A 13,529-nucleotide genomic window follows, 5' to 3' on the forward strand; every position below is an offset into this window, starting at 1 on the left:
AGCTATGCCCTGGCAACCCAGAGAAGTGTTACTGGCCTTCAGAAGAACTTCCAAATCTAGAGTCTTTTAACTGATTGTAACCCTAGTTTTTAACATTCTGGTATTCTATAATAATGTGCTTTTACTTATTACTTTTCCTTTCCTTTTCTTTTCTTTTCTTTCTTTCTCTCGAGAGATAGTGCATGTGCTCACGTGAGCATGGCGGGGGAAGGGCAGAGGGAGAGAGAGAATCCCAAGCAGGCTCTTCGCTGAGCACAGAGCTCCATGTGGGGCTCTGTCTCTCAACCCTGATATCATGACCTGAGCTGAAATCAAGAGTAAGATGCTTAACTAACTGGGCCACCCAGGAGCCCCCAGAATAATGTGCTTTTAAAAAGTGCTGAACCGGGCACCCAGGTGGCTCAGTTGGTTAAGTGTCTGCCTTTGGCTCAGGTTATGATCCCAGGCTCATGGGATCGAGTCCCACAGTGCTCCACAGGGAGCTGCTCCACAGGGAGTCGGCTTCTTTCTCTGTCCTGCCCCCACTCATTCTCTCTCTCTCAATCTCTCTCAAATAACAAATAAATAAAAGCTTTAAAAAAAAATAAGAAGTGCTAAACTATGGGCATTTTGTGATATATTTTTTTAAAAATTGCAATCATTTACCCACGGGGATATGCTGCAGTAGAAGTTTGGATCCAGGAAAAGCAAACTTGTTTAGAAAGTGGGTTTCTATTTCTCCATCACCCAGAGGGGAGGAAGAAACCATAAATCCTTGTTCTGGGTTGAAGACCTCCCAACCCGTGGCAGTCAAACACAACAGCCTGGAGACGGCTCCGCCCGACCCACTGGGATCTCCACCAACTCAGGAGAACACTGGAGTTCCAGAAACTCTTTCTTTGAAATAAAACCAGAGCTACTAATCAATTAAAACATGTAGTCGCTGCTAGGAACAACAAAAAACAGGGACAAAAATAAAATCTCTAAAGTATCAAGTGAGAAATGGATTATTTGAAGAGGAAGAATTCAAAGGATAATATTTGGAGTTAGCCTCAAATTTAGCTTGGACCGCTCTCCTCACTAGCGCTGAGTGAAAAACTTTGTGACAGCTGGGGGAAAAAAGGAGCACAAAATAGGCTCACAATTCAAGAGTAACATCGAATAGATTTCATTTCAAGTGTTCATGATTATTATAATTTTGTTGATTTTATGGGGTCTGGTCTGCTATGTTGGGCTATTTTATTAATTTAATCTGCTAAGAATTTTTGTGAGAAGGGTAATATCTTTAATGCTTCTATTTTGTAGGCTCGTGTTTTTATTTCGTGCTTTTTTTAAATTTATTTTTATTTTTATTTATTTTTAAAAATATTTTATTTATTTATTTGACAGAGAGAGAGATCACTAGTAGGCAGAGAGGCAGGCAGAGAGAGAGGGGGAAGCAGGCTCCCTGCTGAGCAGAGAGCCCGATGCAGGACTCGATCCCAGGACCCTGGAATCATGACCTGAGCTGAAGGCAGAGGCTTTAACCCACTGAGCCACTCAGGTGCCCCTATTTCATGCTTTTGATATGTATACATGTTCAAGTGTCTAAAATAGTTAGCCACACTGAATTTTAAACATTTATGGAAGTGGTCCACCTTTAAATGGAAACTATCGATAATTAACATAATCACTAATGAGTAATAACTGACATCACTCGTGCAGAAATGTTAGCAAAGCGGGGAATAGATGCTTGTCTGTATTCCTGTGTGTCATGTTGCTCTGGCAGCTGCAGGGACTAATGTCTTAGGAATTAGTTCTGGCTAACCACATGCCAGGCTGGGGGCATCACCCCTGCTTCTAGTGGGGACATCATACCAATGGAGAGCTCGAAGCATGAGGGCTTAGGTGACTGCCTCAGGACCTCAGACCCGGGAAGAGTCCGAAACAGCCCTGAATCTCAGACAGCGTGAGTGAACACCTCGCCCTTACCCACAACCCCACATGAGGAGTACCTGGAAATGTCAAATGATTCATTTTCTAGCCGTCTCAGATTTGAGCATATGATCAGCAGCACTAGGGTTCTTGAACTCGAACCTTTATATAGAGATCAGGCACAGACGATGAACGGAGGAAGAAGGTGGGTTACATTAGGGAGTGGTGGGGATTCTAGCCAAATGGAGAGCCATCAAGCCCTGTCTCAGAGGGACCCGTCCTTGAGCCGCTGCACACTGTTCATACGGAGAAAAAAAACCCACATTTACTTTAGAGAAATCAATATTTCCCATAAGTAAAACTTTGTGCTTTGAAAAATAGTTCATAAGCCAAACAAAATACTTCCTGCCAGAGTCAGCTCCCTGGGTCATTGGCCCTGGTTCACCCCTCCCTTTGTGGCTGTTGCTCCCAGGTGATGGTGAGGCAGCAGGCCCGTGGACCACACCTGGTGTAGGAATGACCTACACTGAAGATCAGCCTTTGGTGTAAGAAAGTTCCTAAGCCGAAGGCTCCCCACTGGAGAAGCTTCTGCACCTGGGCTTGGCTTTTCGGAGGTGACCTGGGCTCTCTAACCACACCCCCACCCCCACCCCAACTAATCCCCGCCACATTCCTCCCCTCATCTTAATTTATCTGGAGATTTAGTCTGGCTGAGATCACTTGCAAAGAATTTTATCTACATCTTTTTTCCGAGCTGGCACTGAGCGTGCCTCCCCCCTGCATGTTGCCCCTTCACTATCAGATGCGGTATCTCCGGCTGAGGAATTTCTGTCTGTGCCCTTCCGCGTCTCAGAGCCTTGGTACCCAGCACCTGCCTGCGCAAGGGTGAGACCCTGCAGCAGCGTAGAGCCTGGACTCCACTTTGTACTAGTTGGGTGACCTTGGACAAGTTGCCCCTCTGGGCCAGCTTCCACATCTGTAAGATGGGCATAATGTCACTCGCCAGGGTGTTAGGAATATTAGGTCAATACGTGCTAGGGTAACCTTCTCACTTCCCTGTCTAAAAAAAAACTCAACAAGTCACCTTAAGAATCTCATGTTGTGGGTTCCTGGGAGCCTTAGCTGGTTGAGCATCTGACTCTTAGTTTCAACTCAGATCATGATCTCAGAGTCGTGAGACTGAGCCCTGTGCTGGGCTCTGTTCTTAGCACAGAGTCTGCTTGTCCCTCTCCCTCTGCTCATACCCTCCCCCCCCAACTCTCTCTCTCAAATAAATAAAATCTTACCAAAAAAAAAAAAAAAAAAAAAAAAAAAGAATCTCTCTGTTTGTGTCCTGCAGAAGAATATTAACATAAGGACCTAACTGCTGCCCCAGGAACAGGATCAGTTACATTTGGAGGAATGAGCAGGTTTTCCTTGATGAGTGGCCTCACTCAGTCATCAGCAAACATGTCTGGGACCAGACGTGCAAGGGGCGAACCACACAGAAGGGGGGCAGACTGGTGAGGTGAGGGAGAGTCACACGCAGGTATCTACAAAGTCAGGAAATGTGAACTGCTTAATAGCATGAGGGGCAGAGTTTCAAATAATAATTGAATGCCTTGTCAGGTGAAACACTTCTAAGGAACACTGTCCATTGACAAACACCACTGAGTGTCTAAAAAGTTATAAAATCCAGAGAAAGTACTGTATTGTCATACGTTTTAAGAGATGAACAAGCAGACTCACTGCTTTAAATTCAGAGGCATTTTATCTGAAAAGGTGTCTGGTGGTTGAAGAAAAGCACCCTGAATCGACTCTTTGGAAAGGTCACCAACATCCGTCTTAAAAATAAATTTATCTTCTGTGTCTCGATTTTGTGGACACCCTGTTATATTACTTGCCGAACTTCATGGAACACTCAACACAGGTATTACCCGAAGCTGTAGGTGCACAATGTTACAGCAGCACTGTGGAGCAGGTAGGCATTTTTAAAATGCTTTTTATTTAGAAATAATTCTAGATTCACAAGAAGCTGCAAAGAAATGTAAGTGTGCCCCTAGGTGCTGATGACCCGCCCCCAGCCTCCCCAGGGAAACAACCTACGTACCTACGCACCTATGTATCTACGTAACTACAGCACAATATCCAAACCAGACAGCAGACTGGTTTTGGTATGATTTGGTATGATTTGGTATCATTTGGTATGATTCACACAGCCTGTTCAGATTCCATCAGTTACACCTGGACACGTGTGTGTGTGTGTGTGTGTGTCTGTTTATCTTCAGTCTCCATCTGATTCTTAACCCAAGCTTTTTAATTATCCACATTTTGTGCATAAGGAAACTGAGCCACGGAGAAGTCAGCAACTTGCCAAAGGTCACATAGCTAGTAAGTGCTGGGTCTGGCTTTTGAACTCTATCATTAAAAAAGGTTATTGTGAAAAGGGGATTTGGGGGTGGGGAACCTCAGAGCTGCAGGTAAGTGTGGTGGCCTCCAGACCCCACCCGTGTTGGAGATAGCCTGTTTGCGTCAGTCGGTCAGTCCTAGCTCAATGCCGAATTGGCCCCAGGCCCAGATAGCACCCTCTTGATTCCAGACTCATCTCTGTAATCATAGCCTCTGGGCTACCTTACCCCTGCTCTTGCTCTTCCACTGTCCTCCAGACTGGCTGCAGAATCAGTGGAGCCCAGTGCAAAATACAGATGCAGGGCTCGGTCTTCAACAATTGGAAGACGGCACCATTGGAAAGGGTATTCAATAGAAATTGTATTCCTTTCTTTTGTGAGCTCTGTTTTGACCTGTCCGGGGGTGGTTCCTGGACCAGCATCATCTGGGGGAGATGGATGTAAATGCGGATTCTCAGTCCCCACCCCAGAATTCTGGAAGCAGTAAGTCTGGGGATGAGCTCAGCAGTCTGGTTTTAACAAGCCCTCCAGGGGATCTGGCACGCAGGGACGTCTGAGAAGAACTGCTGGAGAGCTAAGATTCCTGTTTTTTAAACAATAGACGAAAGAAATTTGAAATCTTATTTGACGCTTGCTTATATGTTGCAGATAAAAGAGGAGGTGAAAAAGAAAGAAAGGAAGGAAGGAAGGAGAAATAAAGAAAGAAAGAAGGGGAGGAAGGAAGGGAGGGAAAGAGAACAGGTAGCGGACGGTCGGAGGAGTGTCCTCTGCTCCTCCATATATCTTAGTTCACTCGATGGTCCTAGCTATCCTGCCAAGTTTATTTCTATTATCTGATAATGAAAAGAAGACTCGAGAATTTAAATGATTAGTCCAAGTCCTCCAAATTCGTGAGCGGCAGAGCTGACATGTGGATCTGGGTCTGTCTGACTCCAAAGCCCAGGCTTTTCCCCCAGTTACTCTTCCTCCCTCCCCACTTTGCTTTCATTTTAAGGGCGCTCGTTGAGCACCTGTTCTACTAGCGTCGCATGGAGTCACCTCTTCTTTGCAGCTCCCCAGGCACCTCGGTTCACCAGACACAGGTGGAATGTGGCTGGTGTCACTGAGCAACGCGCTGGTTCACCTCACGACAAATGTGGCTTGCATCAGGTTTCTATAGAACAGAGCTGTTCTGGAGCCTGATTCTGGCCAAAAGAATGAACTGCACATTCCTCTTCAAGGGCATCTATTTCCAGGGACCCCGAGGGGAGCTTCTCACACCTGTTTCTGGAGGGCCAGACCACAAAGCCGGGAAGTCTAAGCTACCACTCTGGGACTAGCTGATTCTCTCCTCCCGGGGGGTGAGGAGCGGGTGGACTTCGAGTCTGATTCCTAGTCATTACCCATCGTCTGGCGCTCGGCAGGCAGACTCAGCGGGGCCGCGTGAGGTCAGGCCGATACACAGGCTGGCTGGTACCAGGTGCCGAGATAGGCTGAGCTCGGCACCCGCTCGGGAGGCCGCTAATGAGATGAGCCATGCTCTGTGGAGGCCAGGAGCGCGGTATCAGTCTACTTCTCTGGGGTAATCTGTGTGCGCTGGCTTTGTTTCAAGGTCAGGCCTCAGAGATAGCGGGTGGCAGTGCTCCTGACTGCTCCAAGCTGCCGCTGCCGGCTGGATAAGGACAGGCAGCTGCAGGATCAGGGCCCGGAGTGGCTTCAAAGACCCCATGCAGCCGATAGAAACTGCTAGAACCCATTGTTTCTGGGCGGCACCTGGGAGGTCATCTGGAAGAGCAAAGCCTTCCCTAACGACCCAGACAAGTCACCCTCCCTCCTAGCTTTGGGCTCTCAGCCCTGGGGATGCCTCTGTCCGAGCACTAGTCTGTACTGGGATGTTTATTTGCAGGTATCAGCTAAGCAATAACTGTGCTGTTATGATTGATAATAATGGTAAACGAGGCACCTGGGTGGCTCCGTGGGTTAAAGCCTCTGCCTTTGGCTCAGATCATGATCCCAGGGTCTTGGGATGAGTCCTGCATCAGGCTCTCTGCTCAACAGGGAGCCTGTTTCCTTCTCTCTCTCTCTGCCTGCCTCTCTGCCTACTTGTGATCTCTCTCTCTCTCTCTGTCATATAAATAAATAAAATCTTTAAAAAGAATAATATGGTAAATGGAGAGACAGCAGAGGGGAGGGAAGGATGTAAAACTAGCAGGTACCTCCTAGGAGCTGGGCTCAGGGATCTCACTGTATCTTCCCCAAACCCGAGGCCTTACGTTCTGTTCCTACCCCCCGTACACAAGTGATGAAACACAGGCACAGGGATATTCAGTGACTTGTCCGGACCCCTGGCGAGATGGGCAGCCTGGAACACAGGTTAGAGCCAGATGCTATGGGGACGCCAGGCCCCTCTGGGAGAGTGCAGCAAGCAGGCGTGAAGGGAGCTGGTGCCTGGGCTCGGCCTCCTGACTCTCTCCCTGGGACTCTCTTTTCCGCACGCAGATACCAGCCTGCCTCTGGGGACCGCACCCTTGCCATGTCAGGACCCAATGGATGTCTCACTGGATTTCCACATGGGGCCAGTGCTCGCTTTGCCTATAACTTCAACCCCGCAACCCTGGTTAGAGCTGAACACCCAGGATGTCAGAGGCACCCGCACCCAGGGCTGACGGCCCACAGGGTGTTTGGGGGATTGGGGGAGGCAGTCTGGGAGCTCCGTGGGAGAGTAAGGGGCCTGCCAGAGCTCTGAGCTGGGCGGCCTCCATCAGAGTCTCCAGCACTTTATCTTGAGAAAGATAGTCTGTGGGCCCAAAGCAGACAGGCGTTCAGGCATGGGAACAGGGCCCAGACTTCAGAGCAGCCATTATTATATCCTCTGTGCCTTCCTGCTCAAGAAGACCGCACCTTCTTCTGCCCCCTAATATTCAGGGCAGCAGCCCTTCATGTCCCACAAAGGCTTATCCTCAGCCCCCTTGCTGAGGTCCTTGCGCCCCGGGGGAGCAAATGCACCTGGAAAGGCATCCCGTCATGGCGCCTGGTGCGGTTGTACAGAGAGGCCAAGGCCAATGATGCGACCCCTGGCCCTTGAGAAAACAGAACCATGGACTGTATCTGGTTCAATAATGTTTGCTGGAGACAGTCTCCTCCCCTCCCTTCCTGAAGGGACCAGGGTCCCTTTAGGGGCTTCTTGCTGTCTCTGTGTGAAGTCTTCGTGGGCGGGTCTATCCAGACGCTGGAGTAGACAGACCTTTCCTTACTATCCCAAGGTCACCAGATGCAGGCCTATGGCCAAAACACAAACACAAGAGTCCGGATTTGAGCAAGTGACACCAGGACTGAGGAGTCTGCTGGGATTCAACCCTTCTAGCACACAGCACCGATCTACTCTCCACTCCTGCCTCCAGGACCACTGAGTAGCCCTGCTGCCCGTCCCTCCACAGTCAGCAATCCAGCTTCCCGATGATTCTGTGTGGACCCATGACCTCTGGCCAATTCTCCCTTTGCCTGAGTTAGCCTGAGTGGGTTTTTCCTGCAATCAGGGCTCTTGCAAGACATACCAGTGAGGGAGGAGATGTGGCAGTCATGCAGTACTCACCAGAATGACTTGGGGCTCCCATCTAAATCCCTGTAGGCAGCTGCCCTGCCTCCTTTTGGTAACACTGTGCTAATACTGGAAGAAGAAAATTTGAGACAAGTTGCCCTTGCTTTATCAATTGCCTAATTTGCTCCATTAGACACAAGCGTCTTGTGGATTTAGCAACTCTTTCTGTCCACTGTGCCAAAGCAGGCATCTCCACTCCTCACTCCGTTCCCGTGTATATAGAGAGAGGCCTAACCCTGGCCTGGGGTGGATGCCTATTTGCCAGGACAGGGAACCCAGCAAGATCACGTCTGCAAGGGGCAGACAGCTTTCAAAGGGCTGGGAGGCAGTGGGGCTTGCCAGGTAAAATTCTGGCCACTAATTATAGTGTGTGTGGGTTTCTCCCCACATTATCAAGCCATCCCCCGACACCAGCTGGGCATCCTACAACTTACTCTATTTTCACACTAACCTGGAGAAAATGTCAGATCCCACAGGCCCAGGGTTCAGTCCTACAAGACGGCTCCCCTCCCTCTGCCTTCAGATGCCAATTGTGCTTCCGACCAATGGGCCCGAGATCTGAGATTCCAACAATCCCTTCCTTGGGTTTGACTAATTTACTAGAGCGGCTTACAGAACTCAAGGAAACATTTTCATTTCTAGATCACTCGTTGATTATACAAGGATATAACTCAGGAACAGCCAGATGGAAAGAGCTGCATAAGGCAAGGTATGTGGGAAGGCACGCGGACCTTCCTTGCCCTCGTGTGCTCCATCCTCCCCAGATCTCCATGTGCTCATCAACCTGGAAGGTCTCCAAACCCTCTCTCTTTTTTTTTTTTTTTTTTTAATAGAAGCTTTATTACATAGGTATGACTGATTAAATCACTGGCCATTGGTGACTGAGCTCAATATTCAGCCTCTCTCCCTACCCAGAGGTCTACCTGAAAGTTCCTATCTTCTAAACACCTGCTTGGTTCCCCTGACAACCAGTGTCTATCCTTAGATGACCTGGGGGACTCGCCAAAAGTCTTCTCATTAACATAACAAAAGGCTCCTTTACCACTCTCTTTACTTAGGAAATTCTGAGGGTTTTAGGAGCTATGTGTCCAGAGCTAGGGTGAACACCAAACATCTATATCTATCTATATCTATATCTTTATCTGTCTTAATCCAAATCAGAAGATCTTACCAGGCAACTAACTGTCTGGGCAGAAGCGATCAGGTGAGAAGACCCAAGGTCCTTGAATTCCAGCCCCTTTCTGGGGCCTGGTTCCTTCTGCCTGATTCAGGACTCTGGTTTAGACTCTGGTTTGAAGGTGGCTCAAGCTTCAGTCCCACCACTTAGTTTCTGTGGTAGCCCAGTCCCAATCATGGTGTGGCCTGGTTGAAATGGTGATGTGGGGGATAGGATGGCCGAGTGGGGGGTCTGGGGGGGGTGGGGTAGGTAGAAGGGCTTGTAATGTCTGTTATGTAATTGGCAGGTATATCCACTAGAGGGCGCACACAGTATTTTTTTCTCTTCTATTTCCTCTTAATCCTATCCTGATGAAACTTGTGATTTTTTAAAAATACAGTTGAAGAACAAAAACAGAACTATAACTTAAAATTCATGTAGCTGATCTCATGCATTATCCTACTTGTGTTCTGCCACACTTCCTGGTTGTCGTTAAGTGCTCCCCTCTGGGGAATTGGGTGTGGCAATACATGTGCCCCACCTGGCCTTTTGCAGTCACAGTGATGTGCCCAAGGAGATGCCTGAGACTTTCCTGCTCAGTGTTCCACAAAGGCTGACCAGACCCCTCTCTGCCCACCACTGACCTGCTTTTCCTGAGTGGCTTCACAGCTGCCTTCATTCCCACCCCACCCCTACCTGGCCCCCAAGCCTTCGGGAGGGTTACATGTCCCAAGGCAGGAGGGTAGTGCTGGGTTCTCTTGGGGCTGGCATGAATGGGGTGCTTACAGCACTGCTGGCCTTGGGATAGAGGGCTGGGGGAACTTTCCTTCCTATAACTACATTCTCAGACCTCCCTCGCCCTGCTGGGAAACCCGCTAGGTCCCAAACCAGCGGTCTGGTCTGGTGAGTGGCTTTTTCCCTAGATACCACCCTGACCCTCTGCTACCATCTCGCTGTGCATCCTTGGGCAAGCTGCTTATCCTTTCTAACCCCCAGGATTTAAAAAAATATAATAGTCATAAAAGGACTCTCCCTTAGAAGGATGTTTCAAACATGGAGCTAGGCAGAATAATGGTCTCACAGAGGTGTCCACATCTTAATCCCCAGGACCTGTGAATGCCACCTTGTATGAACAAATGGGTCTTCTCCACACACCCCCCCCCCCCCTTGCCATTTGCAAAGAAATCCTTGCAAATAGTTCTGAACCAGATCAAAAGCCTGCACCCTGCTGGTTTCTCCTATCTGGTTCTTGGGGCACTAAATCAGGGCCTTGTTGAATTCATGGTGAGTGTATGCTGACCTCTACCTTTCAGTTCCAGCTTCCCTGCCCCCCTCCTCCTAGATTGCCAAGCCTAGGGCCCCTGGCCCATCGCCCCAGCCTCCCTTCCCCGGTCTGCTCTCCCTCCTGCAGATGGTCGGGCCCTGTCCACTTCACTGTCCTCTCCATTTCTTCCCTATCTTCTTTGCAGAAGCCTTTGCCCCTGTTCCACAGTCAACCAAGCTTCTCTTATCCACGCCACACTTGAGGCCTCTCTGTTGCCCCCTTCCACTATGCAGTATTAGTACCAAGGGTTTTGCAGTGGATTGAATACCCACGTAGGACAGCCCAAATGAAACCCTGGGACCTCATATTTTGCACAGAGGACATGAAATCAGGGAAGGGCTCCCTGCACATCACGTTCTACCTGTGTCTTCTGTAATTCCCAGTGTGGACAGAGCAGAGGTGAACAAGTCCCTGCCCCAGGACTGGCTGCACTCACTGCAGCGCCCCAGGGGCTGCTGCTGGCTGGCCTGAGCCTGGCCCGGTCCCTCCCTTGGTCAGGCTGCTGGTTGGGTCACCCCCTCAGACTGTCTGGAAACTGTAAACCAGTTGGATCATAGAGCCCTGTGAGATTCTGGCACGCTCGGCCCACAGCCACCACTTCCCAGAAGGAAGTCTACATGTGGACAGCACGCTGGTGGCATGGAATGACTAGTCGCCCATCACCCATGCCCTGGCCAGAGCCCCAGGGCTCGTTGTTCCCATCCTTGAGGGTGGCCTCCTCACTCCAGCCCTGCGATGGGCTCAAACCTTCTCTGTCTGTAGAGAGCTCAGCTGTGCCTCAGGCAGGCCAGAGGTGCCAAGTTAGCTCCCAGGAAGCAGCTGGTGGAATTAATAGTGGGAAGGTGGAAGCAGGCGGGTGACCCCCAGCCTCCTGGCTCCATGGGCCAGACCCTCTGCAGCCTGCTCCCATAGTTTCCACCACCCCTGCTGGAATCGAACCCCCGTTCCCAGCAACAGTCGGCTCACTAGCACACCTCACACGGCTTTCCTCCCTCCCTGCTCCCTTCCCCTACTTTTTTGGGAATCCCCTCTGAATAAGCGGCTCAGAGTCTTGTCTCAGACTCTGCGTCTAGGGGAAGCCTAGGTAGAGAAACAGCACCTGTGGAAGCAGCCCTTCTAGAAGAAGACTGACTCATCTTCAAGACACATCTATTTAGTTCCACAACAATCACATTTTTAAAAAGTGGGAATTTTTAAAAGATGGTTTTGTAGGGGTGCCTGGGTGGCTCAGTGGGTTAAGCCGCTGCCTTCGGCTCAGGTCATGATCTCAGGGTCCTGGGATCGAGCCCCGCATCGGACTCTCCGCTCAGCAGGGAGCCTGTTTCCTCCTCTCTCTCTCTGCCTGCCTCTCTGCCTGTTTGTCATCTCTCTGTCAAATAAATAAATAAAATCTTTAAATAAATAAATCAATAAATAAAAGATGGTTTTGTAACTGCTAACACGACACAGTTCCTTGGGTTAAAATATTTCCCTTCCCCCTACCACGTCGCTGTTCTCTGTTTTGAGATGTACCAAAGAGCTCACTTGAACGCTCTGCCCCCGGACTGGAGGGTTTTCCCTGGACTTCTCTACCTGTGATCCAGATGCTGTTTGGACCTTCGCCCTAAGAAGTCCCCATGGACTGGTTTCCCTCAAGTTTCTTGTGAACTTAAAACTCCGCATTTTCCTCTCGCCCAAAAGCTAATTACTTAGTTGGCTGGATTTTCTAATACTCGCCCAAATTTGCAACAGTCCCTAGATTCGGCCCAAATTTCTGAGTCGTCCTTGGAGACAGTGGTGATGTTCCTACAGGGGAACATCCTGAAAGAGGTCTGCCCTTCTGGGCCAGGGGCGCAGTGACGCCCCCCACTGGGGTCACCACCACCAGCCCCCCGCACAGAGCCGGAAGATACTCGCGCCTACCTGGGCTGATCTCAAAGAGGTGCTTCCCTGCGTCCTCAGGGCCAGGAAGAAGTTCGGTCACCCGGGTCCCTTGTAGAGAAATAAATCCCTAAAATGAAGAGACAGACACAAACACAGGAGGCATGAGATGGCGGGGAAAGGGCTTCTGGAGAGAGAGGGCGGGGCCGCGGGGTTCGGGGCAGGGCCCTCCAGGCCCAGGCTAGGAAGACTGGGTACCTCGAGGAGCCCATCTGGGGCCTCTGTTGGAGTGGGGTGGCCGCTACGGTTTACGCACCTGGTGGTAAGAGCTCTGCCCACAGGCAGGGCCGGGACTGCCTGGAAACATTACTCCCTGGTTAAGGCACAGAAATGCAAATCTGGAGCAGGGAAGACGGCCCCCATCATCCACATCATTTCGCTGCCCGTTCCAGTGACCCTTCTGTAGCCTTCCTGGGGCCTGAGTTTTAGGCTGTTGAGGGTCAGGGACAGGAAGGCGGGCTTCTTGTAGGGAACTGGCCCCCAGCTGGCACAGGAGGATCAACAGATCAACAGATCAGAGTCCAGCTCTGCCCCCTCCTGGTGGGTAGGATTTCATTTCTTGTCCCGTGGGAGTCAGCTACCACACAGGAGGTACCTCGCAATGATCATGCCCTGTGCCTGGGGTACCTGTGTATGTACGTGACACAGGGTGGGGGGCCCACCCCACTCTCTGATGCTGGAATCGGGCAGTCAGGCTAAGAGATGCAGGGAAAGAGCCTGGGCTGTAGGTTTGAGTCTCAGCTCTGTATTTCCAGGCTGTGTGATCTCAGGCACACCACTTAACTTCTCTGAACCTCAGCTTCCACGTCGGGACAATGGCACAGTACAGTAACTGCCACTTCTCAGGGGCATCGAGACACCAGATTCCTGTTCAGGGGGTTCTGCTGTAGCTAGGGTGCTGTCACAACTACCTTTACATCAGCCCTTGGCCAACCCACAGGGCCAGGCAGGACTCCCCTTTCTCTCTGAAGGACTGATGGCTGCAGAGGCTTTTCTTTATTTTGTACATGTTCAAATTTGCTTATTTAAGACTGCAGATGGTTTCGACTTTACATTTTTGGCTCCCTCCATGAGAAGCCTGTTTTAAACTCCATTCCTATAGCCTAACTGTCCAGGTTCAAATCCTGGCTCAGAACTTAATCACTGTGTGAACTTAGACAAACTGCTTAAGCCCTCTATACAACCTCACAATTCTGTTATTCATGAAGTAGGAATAATCATAATACTTTGGGGGGCTGTTGTGGGCATTGAATGAATGAATACCTGGGAAGT

At 50.0% G+C, this 13,529-nt stretch overlaps 1 protein-coding gene across 4 annotated transcripts in view; it reads right to left on the bottom strand.

The window, feature by feature from the left end:
- Positions 1-13,529, bottom strand: part of ARHGAP22 (Rho GTPase activating protein 22) — a 165,042-nt gene that overhangs the window by 72,625 nt on the left and 78,888 nt on the right. For all 4 annotated transcript variants that reach the window (XM_059397985.1, XM_059397983.1, XM_059397987.1 and 1 more), the window contains one exon: positions 12,240-12,327. In XM_059397985.1, the coding sequence (XP_059253968.1) occupies positions 12,240-12,327 (88 nt within the window). The remainder of the gene's footprint in view (positions 1-12,239; positions 12,328-13,529) is intronic.

The sequence above is a fragment of the Mustela nigripes genome, chromosome 4 (assembly GCF_022355385.1).
Source record: "Mustela nigripes isolate SB6536 chromosome 4, MUSNIG.SB6536, whole genome shotgun sequence".
Lineage (NCBI taxonomy): Eukaryota > Metazoa > Chordata > Mammalia > Carnivora > Mustelidae > Mustela > Mustela nigripes.